This window comes from Urocitellus parryii, chromosome 8 (assembly GCF_045843805.1).
Source record: "Urocitellus parryii isolate mUroPar1 chromosome 8, mUroPar1.hap1, whole genome shotgun sequence".
Taxonomy (NCBI): domain Eukaryota; kingdom Metazoa; phylum Chordata; class Mammalia; order Rodentia; family Sciuridae; genus Urocitellus; species Urocitellus parryii.
Window position 1 is genome coordinate 107,890,039 of NC_135538.1, and position 18,468 is coordinate 107,908,506.

The window sequence follows — 18,468 nt, forward strand, 5'->3', positions numbered from 1 at the left end:
TTGGGGCAGGTCAGAGCAGTCCCCTCACACCTGAGTATACCCATGGCCCCAGGGTCCCACCTTCCCAACCCCATGGGGCTGACAGCTGAGAGGCCTTCCCTGGCCACCACAGGAGACAGTGGGGGAGGCTGGAGTCTCCACTTCTGGAATTTGAGGCTGTTTCGTGGAGGGAGGGAGCATTGACTGGAAGAGGGAAGGAGGGAAGATGCTGCAGGAAGGGTAAGCAGAGGCCCCTGGGGAGCATGGAGAGCAGCCAGGGCCTGGTGTGTGAGTGGGGGATGGCTGAGCCTTCCCGGGCGGAGGGGTCGTCGTGAGCCTGCCCGGGCAGAGGGGCAGCAGGAGGAGGGGAGGACGCGGAGAGAGGAAGGAGAGACAGCTACTCCCCTCCCCTGGCCTGGCAGGGCCAGAAGGGTGCGACGTGTGCTCGCGCACGTCCTCGCAGGTGCAGGCGGGAAGCTGGGGCCGCGGGTGGCGCGCATCGGGCGCGTAAGGCTGTGCTGGAAGCTGTTCCAGTGTGGCCAGCTGCGGGCGGGGGGCCGGGGTGAGGGTTGGGGGGCCCGAAGAGAGCCGCGGGCGTCATTATCTGGTCCCGGCCCGGCCCTCCGCGACCCCCGCCCGGCCTTTGGTTGTTGCGCGTTGATTCTGGAGTTTCCCTCTGGGTCCTTTCTTGGCTCCCCCGGGGGTAGGGGTGCCGTCAGGCTGGGCTCGGCCCTGGAGGACACCCCGGGGTGGGGGAGGCCCAGACCGGGCATGGTGAGAGGGGGAGGGGCTCTCTTTGCGGGACAGGGACTGGCTCCGTGGGGACGCGCTGGGATGGCGTGGGGCCGAGGTGGGGAGGCCAGGACTGCTGGGCGCGGGGGGCTTGGTGGCTTGGGCTCGCCTTGGGCCAGGACCACGACCTGGGAGCTGTTTCGAACTGGGACGGGGGTCAGCAGCAGGGGCCGACCCTGGGGGCTTCTGCAACTGGAGCCTGTTTGAGGATCAGAGGACAGAAGGAAGGCAACAGAAAAGAAGAGGGCAAAGAAACAAAAAAGGAGAGACATTTTCAGAACGGTGGTGGCACCCGTCCCTAGAGGCTTGCATCCCTTGAGTCCTGCATCCCCAGAGCCAGATGAGACTGAAGAGACCAGACACAGAAGAGTAAACGGAGCCCTGGTGCTCCCTCCTTCCTGGGCAGGACCCCTAAGAGTCTCACACCCTTAGGCTGGGCTCAAAGAGCCTGCTGCAGGCTTTCTTTGAGGGCCCAGTTTCATCTTTAAAATGCTCATACTGGGCTGGGGTTGTGGCTCAGTGGTAGAGTGCTCACCTAGCACATGCGAAGGCCCTGGGTTTGATCCTCAGCACCACATAAAAATAAATAAAATAAAGGTATTGTATCCAACTACAACTAAAAAATGCTCATACTAATCTGAAATAAACTGTATTAATATAAAATAGTGTTTTCTCCCAACTGTACAAAGCTCTGGGTTTTATCTTTTGCTTCAAATGACCCAATGGCACACCAGAGACGTGTGTGAACCCCGCTGGTCTCCATCAACCTTTCCTAAGCCTGGCCTCCCTAGCATCCTCTCCAGATGTGCTCACCATAGCTACTCCCTTGAGCCCAGGGACAGCACTGACCTGAATCAAAAGTGAGACAGAACACAGCTGGGAAATAGTAGACTGGAAGTAAAGCTGAGGGTCCCTCCTGAATCTTCCATAGCCCAAGGTTAACCTTGGCTCTGGGGAAGCCCCTACTAGTAGAGGCTTCTGTGGTCACCCTCTGCCCACCCTGGGGCTGGCAGGGGTTTCTCACCTGCTGGTGATGGCTGTGTCAGATGCTGGGGCCGCACCATGGGATCTGCCCCGGGGCTGCTGGGCTGCGGCAGGCGTGGGCATGCGGATGCTGATGGGGCGGGGAATCCGGCTCCGGGTGGCAGCTGCCCTCCCGACCTTCCTAGGCAAGGCTGCTGCTGCTGCTGCTGCGGGCTCTGAGGCAGGCGTGTCCTCCTCGGAGCCCGTGCCTGAGAGTGTCTCAGAGGCACGACGCTGCTCCTCGCTGGAGGAGGATGAGGCCCCCGAGGCCAGCCGCAACAGCAGGCGACCCTGCCTCTTCTCCATTACCAGCCGTGCCAGGTCCTGCTGTGGCCGGACCCTCTTGTTCCACCGCTCTTTGGCTGACAGCGAGCCTGAGGGTTCCGATCCTGTGTCCTCCTCAGACAGCAGGACAGGAATACGGCTCCTGGGGCGAGGGCTTAGCCTGGCCTGGCGGCTGGGGGAGATGGTGGCCATTTTCTCAGGGCCTGGCTCTGGTGGGGATGATGCTAGGACTGGCCCATCAGTAAAGGCTGGGCCATTGGGCAGTAAGTCTGTGGCCACCTCTGAGGGTGTTTCTCCTGGAGGTCCAGACAGGGCACAGCTCTCCGTCTCAGCCCCATCCAGCCCTGACAGGGCGATGCCATTCTCCAGGGGCACTGGAGCCCCCTCTTCTATAATGCCCCCCTCAGAGGGCACCTCCAGACCCAGCTCGCCCCCAGTGCTGAACTCCTCAGGCCGCAAGGCTTGTCCTCCGGAAGACATGACGTTCAGGTGGGTTTTCTCCGCAATGTGCACAAAGGTCCTCTCAACTTTGGTGAAGGGTGAGGAAGTCACTGCCACACCCGCTGTCCCTGTGGAACCAGTCCCCATTCCTGGCCCTGCTCCAGGCCCCGGGGGCTTGGGCTCAGACTTGAGGACGGAGGACAGGGTACCTGGCTCCGACACGTCAAGTTGGCTGCCAGTGGGCTGGGGCCGCTCATGCTGAGGAGTGAGGGCAGCCAGGGTGCCCAGGTCAGGGTCGGGGGCCAGTTCGGCAGTGACGGGCGACTTCTTCATGTCGCCAGGGGAGACGAGCACCAGCGTTTTGGAGCCCTCCTCAGGTTCCAGGTCCCCGTCAGCCATGGAGGCCCGGCCCCTGGACTCCTTCTGATCGTCAGCTAGTAGTGTGGACGGGGCCCCCTCCTGGCTCCGGTCGGTGCTCCTCTCGCTCCCGTCACTGCTAGAGCCACTGCGGGGCTCCAGTACCTCCTCCAGGGCCACTGCCTCCTCTTCCTCCTCCTCTTCCTCCTCCTCCTCTTCCTCCTCCTCCTCCTCTTCCTCCTCCTCCTCTTCTTCCTCATCTTCCTCTTCCTCCTCCTCCTCCTCCTCCTCCTTTTCCGGCTTCCCATTAGCCTGAGGCTGAACAGGAGCCAGCGGGACATGGGGGGTGGTGAGCAGCATGTGCGAGAAGCCCACCCTCCGGACCCTGTTGAGCAACCGTGCCCGTTCTCGGTAATCGGAGAGGTCTCTCTTGAAGTCCTGGTAGGGCAAGCTCAGAGGCACAGCTCGCGGGAGGCCATTCATCTCAAACGGGGGTGCCACAGAGAACACCTGCAAAGGGCACACACAGGGACCCGCTGAGGTTACACACCTTCTTTGCCTGGAGAAGTCTTCAACTGCACCCACAAGCTAGGAGACCCCCCCCCCAGCCCCCAAGTGCAGCCACCAGAATGTGAGTCTGCAGAGGGGGGCCCTGGGTCCGTTTCATTCATTGCTATATCTCAGGCCCTAGAGTGATCTCTGGCACCTACTAAGTACTCAGTAAATCTTTCAAGAGTGATTGAGTCCAAGTTCCAGGTCCCTTTAGGTCCCAGACCCTGATCCTAATGGCTTTTCTGTCTCCCTGCCCTCTCCATTTAACTCACTCCTTCCCTCACTATGTGCATCCCAAACCCCAGAGCCAACTGTAGAGTTTAGTTGATAGCAGAAAACAAGAACCAGAAGTTACCATAGCCACGATTTACATCTACCTTCCCTTTGAGAGATGAGGAAACCAGGCCCAGAGATGGGCGGCAAGAGTCTGTGTCACTTTCTGAGAGGGGCATGCCCGTGCCGGCCATGGATGGCTAGCCCTCCCTATCCCTCCCTGGGAATAGCTTCTCTACAGCCAGAGAGCTGACTTCCCACGGTCACCAGAACCTATGTTCAGTGAGGGTGAACATAAAGCTGTACTCTGTCACTCAAAAGTGCAGGCTGGGCCCCTGGAGCACCAATCCTCTTCCCTCCTGTGCTGGCCTGACCTGTCAGCCAGGAATTTGTCCAGCCCTCATAGATTTCAACTCAACTAAGTTTTCCACTTTGAAGTCTCCTGCAGAGCCCTTGGCAAAGTAATGGCCAAACCTCTTTTTGGATTTTTAGATGCCGGCCACATCCTCCTTTGGCCTGCTTCCTTCCAGACTAGAAAGTCCACCTTATCAGGACCTGCTGTGTCTCCTTCACCTCCTGGGTCCCATTCACCCCACAAATCTATTGTGGACCTACTCAGTCCACAAACATCCCTAGTGCCCACAGTGCACTGGGCCCATTGTGGCTGACAGGGCTTTGTTCCCCACTGGGATGTTGTTGACAGTGGCTGGCACTTTGTTAGCCTTTTTGAATACACTGGGCCTCTGTCTTCCTGAACTAACAGAACACAGCCCATCCAGACCAGAAGCCCCTGCTCATCTATCCACAGTCCCTCTGAATCATCGCTATGTCTGCTCCCCGCAGCCCGTGAGCACCACTGATCCTGCCTGTGGTTCCCAGCCTGCTCTCTCCACCCTGAACTCTCTCTGCCCTGCCATCCGTCCTTCTTGGAGCTGCCTGAGTATCTTCCTGGAACTCAGATCTGACTCTCTCAATCTCTATAGCAAACCTGCATTGTCCTCAGAAGACAGTTCCCATCCTTGGCTTGAGGCAACCCCAGCCCCACCCACTCTGGCTCCCACCTACTCTCCAGCCTCACTTACTGCAGTCCCCTGCCATGTGTCCCAGCCATTCTGATGCCGCCAGAACTTCTCTAGACACATCAAACGTTTCACACTTTGCCCAGGCAGTTTCTTCTGTCCCGGGGTCCCTCAAATCCTCTCTGTTCATGTGATAAAATCCTCCTCTTTTTTCAGCCATTCTTCTTCCACAAAGCTTTCCTGTCCACCCATCAATCAGACTTCATGATTCTCTCCTTCCTACTTGTATATCCACATCTTCTATCTGCGTGTGTTCACATGGTTTTTTCTCTTATAAACAGCCCCTGGAGGGCTCGCTCTTCCTTCCTTCCTTCCTTCCTTCCTTCCTTCCTTCCTTCCTCCCTTCCTTCCTTCCTTCCTCCCCCCCCTCCTTTTTTTTTTTATATATTTGTAGATGGACAGCATGCCTTTATTTTATTTGCTTATTTTTATGTGGTGCTGAGGATCAAACCCAGTGTCTCACACATTCTAGGCAAGCGCTTTACCACTGAGTCCCAGCCCCAGCCCTGGAGGGCTTTTTCATTCATTCACTCACTTAAGAAGTGGTCCTTGAAGCTGGACGCGGTGGTTCACACCTGTAATCCCAGCAGCTCAGGAGGCTGAGGCAGAAGGATTGCAAGTTCAAAGCCAGCCTCAGCAAAATTAACGAGGCCCTAAGCAACTTAGCGAGACCCTGTCTCTAAATAAAAAATAAAAGGGGCTGGGCATGTGGCTCGGTGGTTAAGCGCCCCTGGGTTCAATCCTTAGTACCAAGAAAAAAAGTGGTCCTTGAATGTCTGCTGTCCTGTTTACCATGTTATAGGTTAGGAATCTGTGGATCAAGTTTTAAACAAGATAGACATGGTTCTTGGTTTCATGATGAATTCGATGTCTACATCAGAAAAAGAAATGAGATGATGGACACTCCACAAAGGTTGTGATCCTATATATGCTTATATGAACCAGTTTGTATAGCAGTGGGCCTCTGGATAACTCAATAAATGTCAGCTCTTCCTATTCCCTACTCTACTCTGTCTGGTTTGTAATCATTGTCCTTTCCCCAACTTCAGAAAAGTGGGACCTATGGGGGTGAGGTGGAAACAGGAGAAGCTCTGCCACTGGGGCTCCAATGCCAATACCAAAGCTGGTGGAGGGTGAGGCAGGAAGCTCCAAGGCCAAGCATCTACCAGGTTGTGTCTTCCCCTGCCCAAATGCCACCATCTTCCTTGTAATCCATGCCTTTGTCTTTGAGGACTTAATTGGGGAGGGGGAGTAATTCAAGACAAGGTAGTCCTGGGCCCCGCGGGACCCCAGCACACCATGAAGGGCCAGGCAAGGAACATCCTTAGAACTTTATCCTGTCCACATCCAGGCTGGAAGTCCCCAGAAATTGTTTTCTTTATCCATCCCCTTCATTCATTCTCACTCATCCATTCACTCGGTTAGCAGATGTTAAGTACTGACTCTGTGCCAGGTCTCATGTTGGGGCATCTTGCCCCATTCACTTATGGATGTTAAAGCTAAAGAAAATGGCTGGCGGAGGGGAAGGAGACTATTGTAAGTTCCTGGGTAAGTGGAAGGTGATGGCACTTAGAACCAGGGACAGACAGACATGCAGAGCTCTGATCATGTTTCTCTCTTGCCTAGCTTGGAATTTGCCCTCCTAGCACCAGACACATCCCACCCAACAGGAGTGTCCTTTGGCTGCACCTGGTCACCCTTTCTCTGAAGAACCTCTCTGTTTGCCCTATCCCATGGCTGACTTCTTGATATCATAGTTAGAACTATCCTTTCCACTGCCAGCTGACCAAGCCCTGGATTGCTGTGGAGAAGTCTTGTCCAGAGGATGGGACCCTCACACACAGTGCCCACAGTAGATGATTGCAGGTTGAATCCTCTCTCCTTCATCTCAAGGCCATCCCCTCCTACTACCTGGGAGAGAGGAAGAACAAGAACTGAAATCAGTTGCTTGTCATAAAACCAGACCGGGTCACCAAGACCTGATGAGAGAAATTGATTTGGATCTGTTTCAAATCAGGAAGCCTACTGACCAGGTGGCCCAGGACCTAAAACTCTTTCCAGTGCTTCAATGGCCTCCCACCCCATCCCTTGGCAGGGGAATTGAGACCTTCTGACCTTTGGGAGAAATGACTGTGACTTCAGCATCAGTACCTCTTCACAGCAGTCTAGACAAGCTGGATTTTCTATTTCAAAAATAGAAAGCTGGGGAAGGACAGAGGCCCGGCTCGGGCTCCTCCCTCCTCAGTTAGCCTAGCCCTCTCCCTACCTTTCCTGGGTGCCCAGAGAGCTCTTGCCCCTTGATCTTGTTGTGTTCATTCACTCAGTCAGTCACCTCTGGATATCCTCTGTATACTTGGCCCCAGAAGCCTGAGGACACCACGGGAAGGGCACGGTTATGACACTGCTCTACCCCACCTGTGCTGGGTTCTAGCAAAGGCCAGTCAACTCTGGCCAGTCTCAGACCTTTTTACTTCCTTTCTAGGGCAGTGAATGAATTTGCATCATGTGGCTCCCAGGCCTGGCCTGGCACAGCATTTCTGTTTTTTTGTTGTTGTTGTTGTTGTTTGTTTGTTTGTTTGTTTTTTCAAGTGCAGAGCCCACTGGGCACAGTGGCATACACCTGTAATCCCAGAGGCTCAGGAGGCTGAGGCAGGTGGATCAAAAGTTCAAAATCAGCCTCAACAACTTAACAAGGCCCTAGGCAACTTAGTGAGGCCCTGTCTCCAAATAAAAAATTAAAACCTGCTAGGGAGGTGGCTCAGTGGTTGAGGGCCCCAGGTTCAATCCCCAGCACAAAAAATAAAAAATTAAAGTGCAGAGCCTGAGTCCCACCCCCAAATCTGTAAGTCAGCTTTGAGGCCCAGAACTCCTGCTGTTTTAAAACTTCCTGGTGATTTGGACTGAGTTCAGTAAAAGGCAGAATTGGCAAGGGTTGGATAATGGGGGAGAAGGAGCAGGCCATTCAAGCAGAGACCCTTGAAAAGGGTGAATGCCCCAGCCCCATCTTTCCCTCCACTGAGCCCAGTTGAGAGGACTGAGGTCTGGGCCCCGCCAGCTTCAGGGTCCAGCCAAGTCCATGTTGACTTCTGTAACACTGACACTGGGGACAGTTACTCCACATACCTGCATCCCAGTGCCCACACAGGGTGCATAGGGCAGCTCTTGTCGGGACTCCAGCCAGGCCCAGACAGTGTAACACATCAGCCCAAAGTCCCAAGGTTGAAGGGGAAGGACCTGAGAGGGGTTGACCTCAGAAACTGGCTATCACGCACAGTCTGCCTCCCCACCTCCACCCTGGAAGACAAAACTGCTGAGAGAACCACCCCCTACCTCCCCACCATGCTGGAGCCCTCTGGTCTGAGAAGAAAGGAAAGGAACCATGAATCAAGTAGCCTCTGGCAGCTCTTTGGCCGCCATGGCTGTTTTACCCAAATTCTTCCTCTGTTTTTCTGCCCTCTCTTCACTCTAAACCCACCTCTGCCAAGTCAAGAGTCCTTCTTCCACTCTGCCACCCACACTCACTCTGGACAGGGAAGGGGAAGGTGGGAATATAGCTGTTCATGCTGGGGCCCCACAGGCTTCACACCCTTGACCTCCAGGCCTCAGTCTCTCCAACCTTCCCCCTGGCCCAGGGCCAGGAGCTGACAGGTGTGTGCCTGTGTGTGTGTGTGGGGGGGGGTGTCTTCAAAATGCCCTGAGGGTTGTGAATACAGCCCTAGCTGGTCCTTCAAGCAGATGGAAGCACCATGCTTGCTTTGGTCCCAAAGAGGAGAGATACTTTCTTCTTTTGCAGTGTTCCTGGTGGTGAGGGACAGAGAAGGAGAGTCCCTGGGGCTCCTTCAGCCTGTCTCTACAGTCTGTCTCCTGTTCTCTCCTCCTTAGTGTCCCACAGCTGTCATTCATTGCCTTAGTCTTCCTTCCACCCACATTGCATCCCTGCAGCTGCAGCCTTTGCACAATCCCTGTCTAGGTGCTCTCTCCTACCAAGTGTTCCCCCTTCTCCCAGGCAGGAGAGGGGACAAAGGAGTGGGGGAATCCAGTGGATCTCACATCACAGCAGGACTCCTCAGGGAATCTGGAGTTGGACCTAGAGACCAGTCCATGCACTACCTCCCCGCCATGAAAGAAGACAGTCGGGTAACTCAATTCCAAGTAGACCCTGCCCGCCTGTAGAGATCCCACCAGTCCCTGAGTCAACAACATACTAGCCGCTGCCCTCTGCCCAGCGGGCGCCCCCAGAATTGAGGTCTGCATTGACTAGGAGGGAAGGAAGAGTTGGTGAAAGAAAGCAGGCCAAGGCGCAGGTTCCTGGAAGGCGTCTTTAATAAGGATTTGGTAGTACACAAGCTCTCCGGATTGTCTGCATGAACATACCAGGGACTTAAAAAGGCACAAGATCCCTCGCACAGCGACGCGTGACTACGGGGCGCCCCCACCCCCGCCCGTGCGCGGCCGTGTGCGCGTGGGTGCGTGTCCGTGTCCCACCCCTGTGGCGGCGCCGCGCGTGTGCGTGTCGGTTTCAAGTGTTGGATTTGTACAGTACTCGCAATCTAGGGGCAGGGGTGCTCAGTGCATGCTTTTCTACCCGGGCCCGGGGGGGCCCCCCCGACGCCGCTATGTACACTAAGGAGGACGCACCCCGGAGAGAAAGAGGAAGAGGAAAGAAAAAAATAAAATAAAGCGTCCCATCTTCGTGTGTGTGTGGGTTTGAGTTTCTCGTGCATGCTTATGCTGGCCGGGTCGGGAATAGTGCAAGCGTATATTACAGTTTTATTGCAGTACAAAAAGGGGGGTCGGGGAAGGATTTATGATGGGAGGGGGAGGCTCAGGAATAAACCGGCTGGGACTTGGGACCTCCAGGAAGGTCCTCTTTCCAGCCCCTTTCTCATCCCTCGCTCCTCCCCCCACCCGAATTATCTCCCGACGCTGAGAAGGGGATACCCGGGTCCCTGGAGGGAGGGAGCTCAGCTGGGCCCGGGACTGAACTTCCCCATCCCGCCAGTCTCACTTCGTGGGGCAGGGGACAGCCCCTCTCCTCGCTCAATACTGTCAACTCTGAAGGGCCCGGAAGCCCGCCCCTCCCCCACAGAAGCCCCTCCACGTCGGGGGAGGGGTCGACGGAGCAAGTGCAAAGGAAGCAGATGTTGGTCCCTGAGTTTTATTTTGGGGGATGGGGTTGGGGGAAGAGCTGGAAGTGGGGGTGTGTTTGGGGACCCCCAGGGCCCTTAGTTTGTGGATGGGGTGGGGCAGAGGACGCAGACTGGGGCGTGGACAAAAAGGGGGTGTCGGGTGGCTCTGAGAGACCTAGGCTCAAAGCTTTGCTCCCTCTCAACTCTGGGCTCTTTGGCATCCAATTGCAAGGCCAGTTGTGGGAGCCGGCAGCCCTGTGGGCGGCGAGGTAACGGGGACCTGGGGTGGGGCGACGGGCCTGCCAGCAGCCCTGGCAGGACGAGGGGCAAGTCCCGACTGCTCCCCGCCTGGCCCGGGGCCAGGGACGCGGGGCCGGGACCGGCCGAGGGGAAACGCAAACGGAACGGAGCGCGGGAACAGGGCGACGGGGAGCGCTAACCCAGGTTAAGTACTTAGCAGCAGGCAGCTCGGCGGGCGCGGGGGCCGGCACCAAGTCCCCGCCAGGCGGGGCGCGGGGCTGGGACTGAGGCCAGGCTGTACCCTGGTCACGCCGCGTAGCAGCTGGTTAAAAAGACCGAACGTACATTCTTGGTGCGACGGCCACGAGGGTAGGGGCAGGGGCCAGGCGGAGTGGGGAGGAGTAGGGCGGGTCCCCAGGGAGGGGACCGAGCTGGATGTGGCTGTAGGAGTCCCTTTACAGTTAGAAACCTGCAAGAGCGGCCCGGAAGCGCTCCGGACCGGGCTGCTAGGGTGCTGTTGGGAGAGTGGATGAGTGGATGAAGTGTGTGTGCAGCTTCAGAATGTATGTGTGTGTGCGTGTGTGCGCGTGTGTGAGACCAGCTGACCCCCACTCCCCCAGCCTATGCAGGACGGGAGGACAAAGGGTGGGATTGCCGGCAATAGGGAGTAGGAGAGGAGATCTAGAAAGGTTCCCACAGTACTTGGGGCTTCATTCCTCCCCCCACCTCTATTTAGGGGAAAGGGGCACTTAGAATCAGGGGCATCCTAGGCTAGGAAGCCCAGAGGGTGGTACATGAGAAACAATAGGGATATGGCCTTCAGACTGGGAGCCTTTCCCTTAGTGAGAAGGATGCTTTAAGCTTTCAGAGGCTGACTATGGGGGTAGGCTGGCTCCTGCCCCTGGGGTTGGGAGTGTCCCAGATCTAAGTGGAGTTTGGGGTTCAGTGGGGTGGAGTGGCGTCAGGTCCTCCTTAGGGGTCCATGCTTCCATCCCTAGGTACCAAATCAATCCTGGAACAGCAGAGGACACAACATGTGTGTCCCCATAGCGAGAGCACCCCCATCCAGAATCAGAGCCACATCCTCCCTTAAGCATGATCCCTTCCCCTGACCACCCCATTCAGATAAATTGACATAGCTCCTTTTGTCTGCCTCAGTGGCTGGGGCTCCTCCCACTCCACTGCAGAGACAGCACCCAACCTCCCCAGATAAAGGAACCTAGAGAGGAGACACACGGTAAGAAGGGTACTGGGACCAGCCTGGCTCAGAGGTGCCACTATTCTGCCACCCAATTGGCAGGGCTGGGTGGGTCTTTTTTCCCCCAAATTGAAAATGCAAAGGGAGAGTGTGGGGTTCAGGATATTGGGGTGGGGGCAAGAGTGCTGAGTGGTTATTGCTATGACAAGCTGCCTTGAGTGCATGTGGGGTTGTGTATTAGTTATTGAGAATTTAATAGAACATTTTTCACTGACCCAGAGTCCTCACAACATACTCTCTCCCACTGAAAAAATACCGGTTCCACTAGGTGGTCCTATTCTGATCACCACAAACAAGTCTCGTGGCCCCACACACTCAGGCACGTCCACGTGACATGTATACACCACACACACCACACAGTCCTGCTGGCTGAGAACTGCCTTCTCTAAGAAGCCCAGCTGGTTTGAGTTCCTGGGAAGAACGCTGCCCCCTCTACTGCAGCCCTGGCTGTATGTGCATTGGGGAGACCTTCAGGCTCCTGGGGCTTATGAGCTTGGGTAATCTCCTCCTGGAAACTGGTTTTGTTAGGCTCACACACAGATTTTTCTTTTTTCTTAAAAAAAAAAAAAAACTGTTCTGTGGTCTGTGTGTAAATGTGTGTGTGTGTTAAATTATATGCCAACAATTCAAAATTGGGAGATTTCACATAAAAATTGGAAGACAGTGACAACTGGTCTGAGGATAGTGGCCAGGGTGGAAGCTTCCTGTTTACCACAGTCCCCAAACCTGTCATTTCCCTCACACTCCTGTATAAGTTGGTAACACTGGCTCAGAGTCCCCTGATCAGTGCTTAGCAATGCCAGTATCTCCCTGGCTGTGAGCCCGACCTCTAGAACCCCACCAGTACCAAGGTCAGGATTCAGAGCACCTGTTTTCTCACCGAACTTAATCTACCCATCTAATTCCCAGGACTGCTATGGGATATTTGGGACCATGTGGGATTGAGGGGGAGGGGTCCTGGAGAAACAGGGTCCAGCCATTTCAACTGATCCCAGTGCTCTGGAGTAACCTGCATCTGGAAAGAATGGCTCAGAGACAACTTGCCTCTTCCTATATAGCTGAGGAAGGACCAACCAGAAAGGACCATAAATAAGTAAACTACTATGCAGAAGAAAACGTTTAAAAAGTCCTACAGAACATGATCTTAGTTATTCAGCATTGGCAGGCTTTCCTATAGGTTTGTGTAAATGAAATGTTATTATTAATCCATTAAATGCAGTAATACTGGGATCTACCTCATAGGCCTATATGAGGTTCAAATGAGTTAATATTGTAAAGTGCTCAGATCATTTCCTGGCACATGATAATAAGTATTGTGTGCCAGTGACCATTAAATAAAAAAATAATTGGAAGACACCAATATATGCAGGGTTTGAGTACACCGGTATGAGAACATCGTTTTCAAAGTACAACAAAGTGCTATTTGAGCTGGCCACAGTGGTGCATGCCTGTAATCCCAGATACTTGGGAGGCTGAGGCAGAAGGGTTGCAAGTTCAAAGCCACCCTGGGCAACTTAGCCAGTTGCAAAGATAAAAAATAAAAAGGGCTGGGGTGTAGCTCAGTGGTAGAGTGCCCCTAGGTTAAATCCCCAGTATGGGGCTAGGAAGAGGACTGTCTGTTTTCAAAGCTAACCATGGGAGGCTGCATGCTTTCCCCAAGCAGGGTACCATTTCTGGAAACATTCTGGCCTGCTTTTTTGGAAAATCCTATGGAGAAAAAGAATCTGACAACACCGGAGGCTCATAGCACCCCTATTTAGCCTGGAACCTGAGATGGCTACTCAGCCCTTAACCACGAAGGGGCTCTACCCAGCTCTACATGGACGTGAACTCTAGTGAATAACTCTAGTGATTAAAATGACCTTAGAATTTCCAAAAGTCAAAGCCATCCTGAAAAGATAGTGTTATCAAGACCATCTCCTGTTAGCTCAGAGCTTTATGGCTTACAAACACTCCTCTAACACAGAGGATATGCAAAAGGATGTCCCCCAAAGGACAAAATATTTTGAATCATGGCCTTGCTTTAAAGGACACAAACTCTCTCACAAGGGTCAGTTCAGGGTGTGTGAGTTTGAAAACTCAGCCGCCTTGGGATGCTTAGCAGGTCCCCCACCCCCAAAGGCTTTGGAAACAGTAACATATACTTAACGCTAAAACAAGGCTGGAGCCCATGCCATCATCTTTGATAAGTCACAAGGCACTTTGGGATCTTAGAGTACCTCAAGGTCACCGAGATGAAGATCTGCTCAGGGTTGGGTGGTGGAACTTTCTGGAAGGGAATGCCAGATAACAGAGTGCTTGGTTTTGGGGAGGCCCCGTGCTATTGACCTATGGAGTGGAGAGTGGGCACACTCCCCTCAAATCACCCCCTGCCACCACTTGGGGAGGATGGGAAGCAGGCCAGGGGGGAAAGGAAAGAGAGGGGGGCAGTGCAGGGAGGAGGAGAGTGGGGATGCAGTTCATCCCACCCCCTCACCTTTGTGCTTTTTGTTTTCTGTTCTTTCTCAAAGGGTCTACCAAGACCCCTCCCCTAACTTCTGGGCAGGGTGTGGAGCCATCCAGAACAGCCCTGGGATGACAGAGGCTTGGGTCTGGGGAAGTTCAAAGTGAGAGGTCAGAATGGAGGTGGGGATGAGACGTAAGTATTAAGACCCAAGTCTGGCTTTTGTTGCCAGATGAAAAAGATGCTCTTGGCCCGGCCATTCTCATTAAAAAAAATAATAATAACAATTAAAAAAAAAGATTGTTCAAATTAAGTGGGTGCTATGGAAGTAGATCATAGCCACTGGGCCATACCACAATGCTGGCCATATGTAAGGACAGCTAGGCTCCAAGACACTGCCCACCACACTTACAGCACTCCCTGGATGAAGCAGGGGCCTTAACTCTACTCTAACCAGAGACATCTGGGGAGTTGATGGATCATGGAGTTGGGAGAGAAGGAGAGATCAGAGGGAGAAGAGGGTAGGGAGAGGAGCTAGGATGAGGGTAAGTGCATAGGAAACTATCAAGAACCACACAGACATCTTTCTGGCTCTCTCTCTCTCTCTCTCTCTCTCTCTCTCTCTCTTTCTCTCTCTCTCTCTCTCACACACACACACACACACACACACCTGTAACACTGTCTGACTTCAATGGGTGCCAGTCACATTATGGTCTATGCAAATGACACTCCCTGGAACTGTGCAAGGCATAGCCTGAGCATCCATCTATGGCAGTCTTGCCACAGGTACAAACACCCATGACAAGCACACTCACACTCACAAGTGTGTATGCATGCACACAAGCACACACACAGGCACAATCTCTCTGAAATAAACATTTTTGCAAATCATCCGGTCTCCTCCCCTCCTTAAACAGATACTACCTTTTCTGGCACCCTCTTAACTACAACCCCATTCCCCAAGAAACAGAGCTGCTGCTGGCATGGGCAGAAATGAAGAAAGGGAAACTTGGGATCCCTGCAGTGACAGGTTCAGGGCTGAGAAATGGGCAGAAAGGGCATGAGCAATCAATCATTTTGACCCCCACTCATCTCTAGATCCCACTGATCTGCCTACCTCTACTCTGTCTTCACCACCACCCTGGGGACCAACCAGCTTGGCTGAGCACCTATAGGAAGAAGTCACCTCCTAAGAGGGACAGAGGTGAGCTGCTCCTCCCTGGGATTGGTCCTGAGACACCAGTGTTGCTATGAGCACAGAGGTCTCCCCAGGTAGCTCCTCATCCTTAACAATCCCCTATCTGCACTCTATCTAGACAGGTCCCCTCACTGTTGGGTTCCATTCTGCCTTTAGGAACAGATCCCTGACCCTGACCCCGCTGCACCATTCCGTGGCTCCTGAAGAGCTGGAGCTAGACAACCAATCCTAGCAGTGAGTGACAGCACATAAGTCTTGGGGGAGAGGCAGCTGACCCAGAACTGAGCCCTGGGCTTTCTGGGATAAGATGTGTGAGGAAAGTGACTGGCCTCCGTGATGATGGCGTGGGAAGGGCTCATCAGATCACAGGGTTACCCCCTCCCCATCACTGAGTATAGAGACACCTCCTCACCACACCCCAAGCCTGGCACCAGGCCCCTATCCCATTCACAAGGCCACACACCCTGCCCCACGGCGATAAAAGACACCAAACACAAGCCCACTGCCAGGGTCCTGGTCTCCACCAGCCCTTCAGAAGTGGGTCAGACCCAGCCATGCCCAGAGATCGCGATTAAACGGAACAAACCCCAGGCCAGACTGACTGGCCTAGTACACCTCATCTCTGACAACCTGGTTTCCACTGGACCCCAGACCCAGTGCCCCTGCCCTGTCCTCAAAACTGCACGGCCAGCCCCACCCCTTCCAGCACCATTTGGCTGGCACCTAGCAAAGGGAGACGGTGGGGGGGTGGGACGGAGACTGGGGGCAGGAGTATTACAGTACCTTGGGCCAACGTTCTAGGGGGAGCTGTATTGCACGGTGGGGCGGGACGGGGTGTGTGTGGTGTGATTATTGCGTCCTGGGAAGGAACCGTGGTCTCTGCCTGCTCCCCACCCCCCCCACCTGCCCCCTCCAGGAGGGGGGGGGCCCAGCCTAGGTCTTGTGGGTGAACCGGGCCCACACCTGCTGCAGCTGGGACCGCGAGATGCGGAGCACCGAGGGCACGAGTCTGTGGTTGCCGGCGGCGAGGGGCGCGTGGCGCCGGTGGGGCGCCCGCACGGGGCTGCTCTCGGCGGAGCGGCTGCGCTGAATGAGGGAACCGGAGGAGCCCGAGGAGCCGCCGCCGCTGGGGTGAGGGTAATGCTCGGTCTCCAGCGTGGAGGAGGAGAACACGGAGGACGCCAGTCGTCGCAGGGGGCTGTACCGCGGGAGGGAGTGCCCCGAGAGTCTGTCCTCCTCCAACTGAAAGAGACCAAGAGAGTGGAGGGAAAAGAGGCGTCAGGCACAGACTCGACAGCTGGGCCACCCACCGCTCACAGCCCCTGCGGCGCTGGCCTCCAGCGCCCTGTCCTGAGCCTCCTCTGGGCACTTGTCACACCATGGTCTCCCAGCAGAGACCTTGGTCACTCACCTGCTCCGAGAAGCTTTCTTGACTTAGCCCCTGTCTAGCTGGATTCCCTCAGGAAGGCCCTCTGCCTCTGTCCTAGTCACCTTGGCAGGGTGCTGCCTCTCCCCCCACCAAGCTCCAGCTCCTCACCAGGTCTAAGGATCAGCCCTTGCATACCTTCCTTGCACACTTGGCACCCCAGACCCATCACAGGACAGGATCAAACTCTCAGTGACAGCGGTTGGACTCTGGAGTCCAACGACTCATGTTTTAATGTCAGCTCTATCACTTACTCTATCTGGGTGACCTCAACTTATTTGTCCCTCTGTGCCTCAGCTTCCTCTTCTGTAAAATGGGATAAGAATCCAGGTGCAAAAAAACAATAACAAACAAACAAAAAAAAAAACCCAGGTGCAGTGGCACACACCTATAATTCCAGTGACTCAAGAGGCTAACGCAGGAACATCACAAGTTTAAGGCCAGCCTCCTCCCAACTTAGCAAGGCCATCTCAAGATAAAAACAACTGGAGATGTAGCTCAGTGGTAAAGCACTCCTGGGTTCAGTCCCCAGTACCAAAAAAAAAAAAAAAAAAAAAAAAAAAGGAGGTGGGTGGAGAAGAATGGTCCACACCTCATAGGGTGTGGGGGCCAGGTGTGTACACTGGTAGCACTTAGACAGTGCCTGCCAGGGAGTGAGTGCTGTATTCCTGAGCCACCTTAGAATCCTTTAAGCCATTCTTGAGAATGAGGACAGGAGTCAGGAGGAGGGGCAAATCCAACTCTAATTCTCTCTTCTCTCCCCAAGGAGCCTCCAGGCAGGCAGCAGTGGAAGGAGCAGCTGCCTCCTCGGCATCAGGAAGAGTCCTGCCCTTGAGCTTCTTGCCCTCAGAGGGAAAGAAGTATCCCAGGTGCATGGGGTTGGAAATGGTGGCCTGGGTGTCACAGACCTTTCCCATGCTGACCCCTAGTCCTCCTGGGACTAAGGTCAGGTACTTAGCTTGTATTGTGGCAGTTAGGACTGACAAGGCAGCTCTAGGGATGAAGGAGGAGGGTACTGGGGACACCCAGCCCCATCTAAGACCCATCTTCCCTTGCTGGTGTCAAATAGGGACACAAGGGACTTGGCATGGGACCTCCTGCAGAGCAGGGAGAAAGAGTATCAACTGCCCCACCTGCTTCCTCTGCCAGTTTCTTCTAGGCCAAGTCCCATATGCAGTAAGGTTAGGAGCCAAGGCCCACCTGGAGAGACTGAGGGGCAGAGGCACCCACAGGCCCCTTCTCACAGCACATGTGGGTGCCTTGAGTTGAAAATCCCAGCCAGAATTTGTCAGCTGCCAGGGAGATTTTCGAAGCTTACACTGAGTCCCAGCAAGCTGCGGCCCTTCAGGCCAGGCACCCCTGGGGCCATCTACCTATCCTCAACACTCCATTGAAAAATCACCCCTGTGACAACACCTCAGCTTCCCACATTCCTGTCCTAGCAGATGTGAGTGCTCCATTCTCCTCCTGATGACCCTGATTATAAATGTCCACCTCTAGACCTACCTTTGTACCCCGTTTAAGCTCTGTAAGCACAGGACTGTGAATGAAGCCTCATTCATCTTTGTCCTCTAGTCCCTAGATCACTGCCCAGCTCATGATGGGGAAATGTTTTGGTGGTTTCCCAGCAAATGTCTGTGTACTCTGGGAAAGCTGACCAGCTGTTATCAGTCAGAGACACCCATCAAAGGTGGTAAACAGCTCTCCCCCAAATCACATACTTGCTGGCTATGTACCCTCTGCCCTAGTTGTCTCGGCCCTTTCTAACTTCCATCTGAAGTTCCCTGAAGAAGAAAGCCAGGTGTGTGTAAAGAAATCTCTCTGAAGTACCGCATCACACACACGGAAGAACAACAGGTGCTTAACGGTACACCTGGTCCCACAGGATTGTCCTCCCGCCCTCCACAGGGGTAGGGGATGGAGCTGCAGTGTTTGCCAGCTCTAGGGAGGGATTCCTTACAGAAAAATGGCAGGCGGAAGGGTGGGGGGTGGG

The 18,468-nt window shown here is 54.5% G+C and overlaps 1 protein-coding gene across 1 annotated transcript in view; it reads right to left on the reverse strand.

Moving 5' to 3' along the window:
• Window positions 1-579: 579 nt before the first annotated feature.
• Window positions 580-18,468, reverse strand: part of Ttbk1 (tau tubulin kinase 1) — a 36,563-nt gene continuing 18,674 nt past the window's right edge. Inside the window, exons 13-14 of the mRNA XM_026383709.2 lie at window positions 1,796-3,387; window positions 580-970 (exon numbers count right to left, since the gene is read on the reverse strand). Of these exons, the coding sequence (XP_026239494.1) occupies window positions 580-970; window positions 1,796-3,387 (1,983 nt within the window). The remainder of the gene's footprint in view (window positions 971-1,795; window positions 3,388-18,468) is intronic.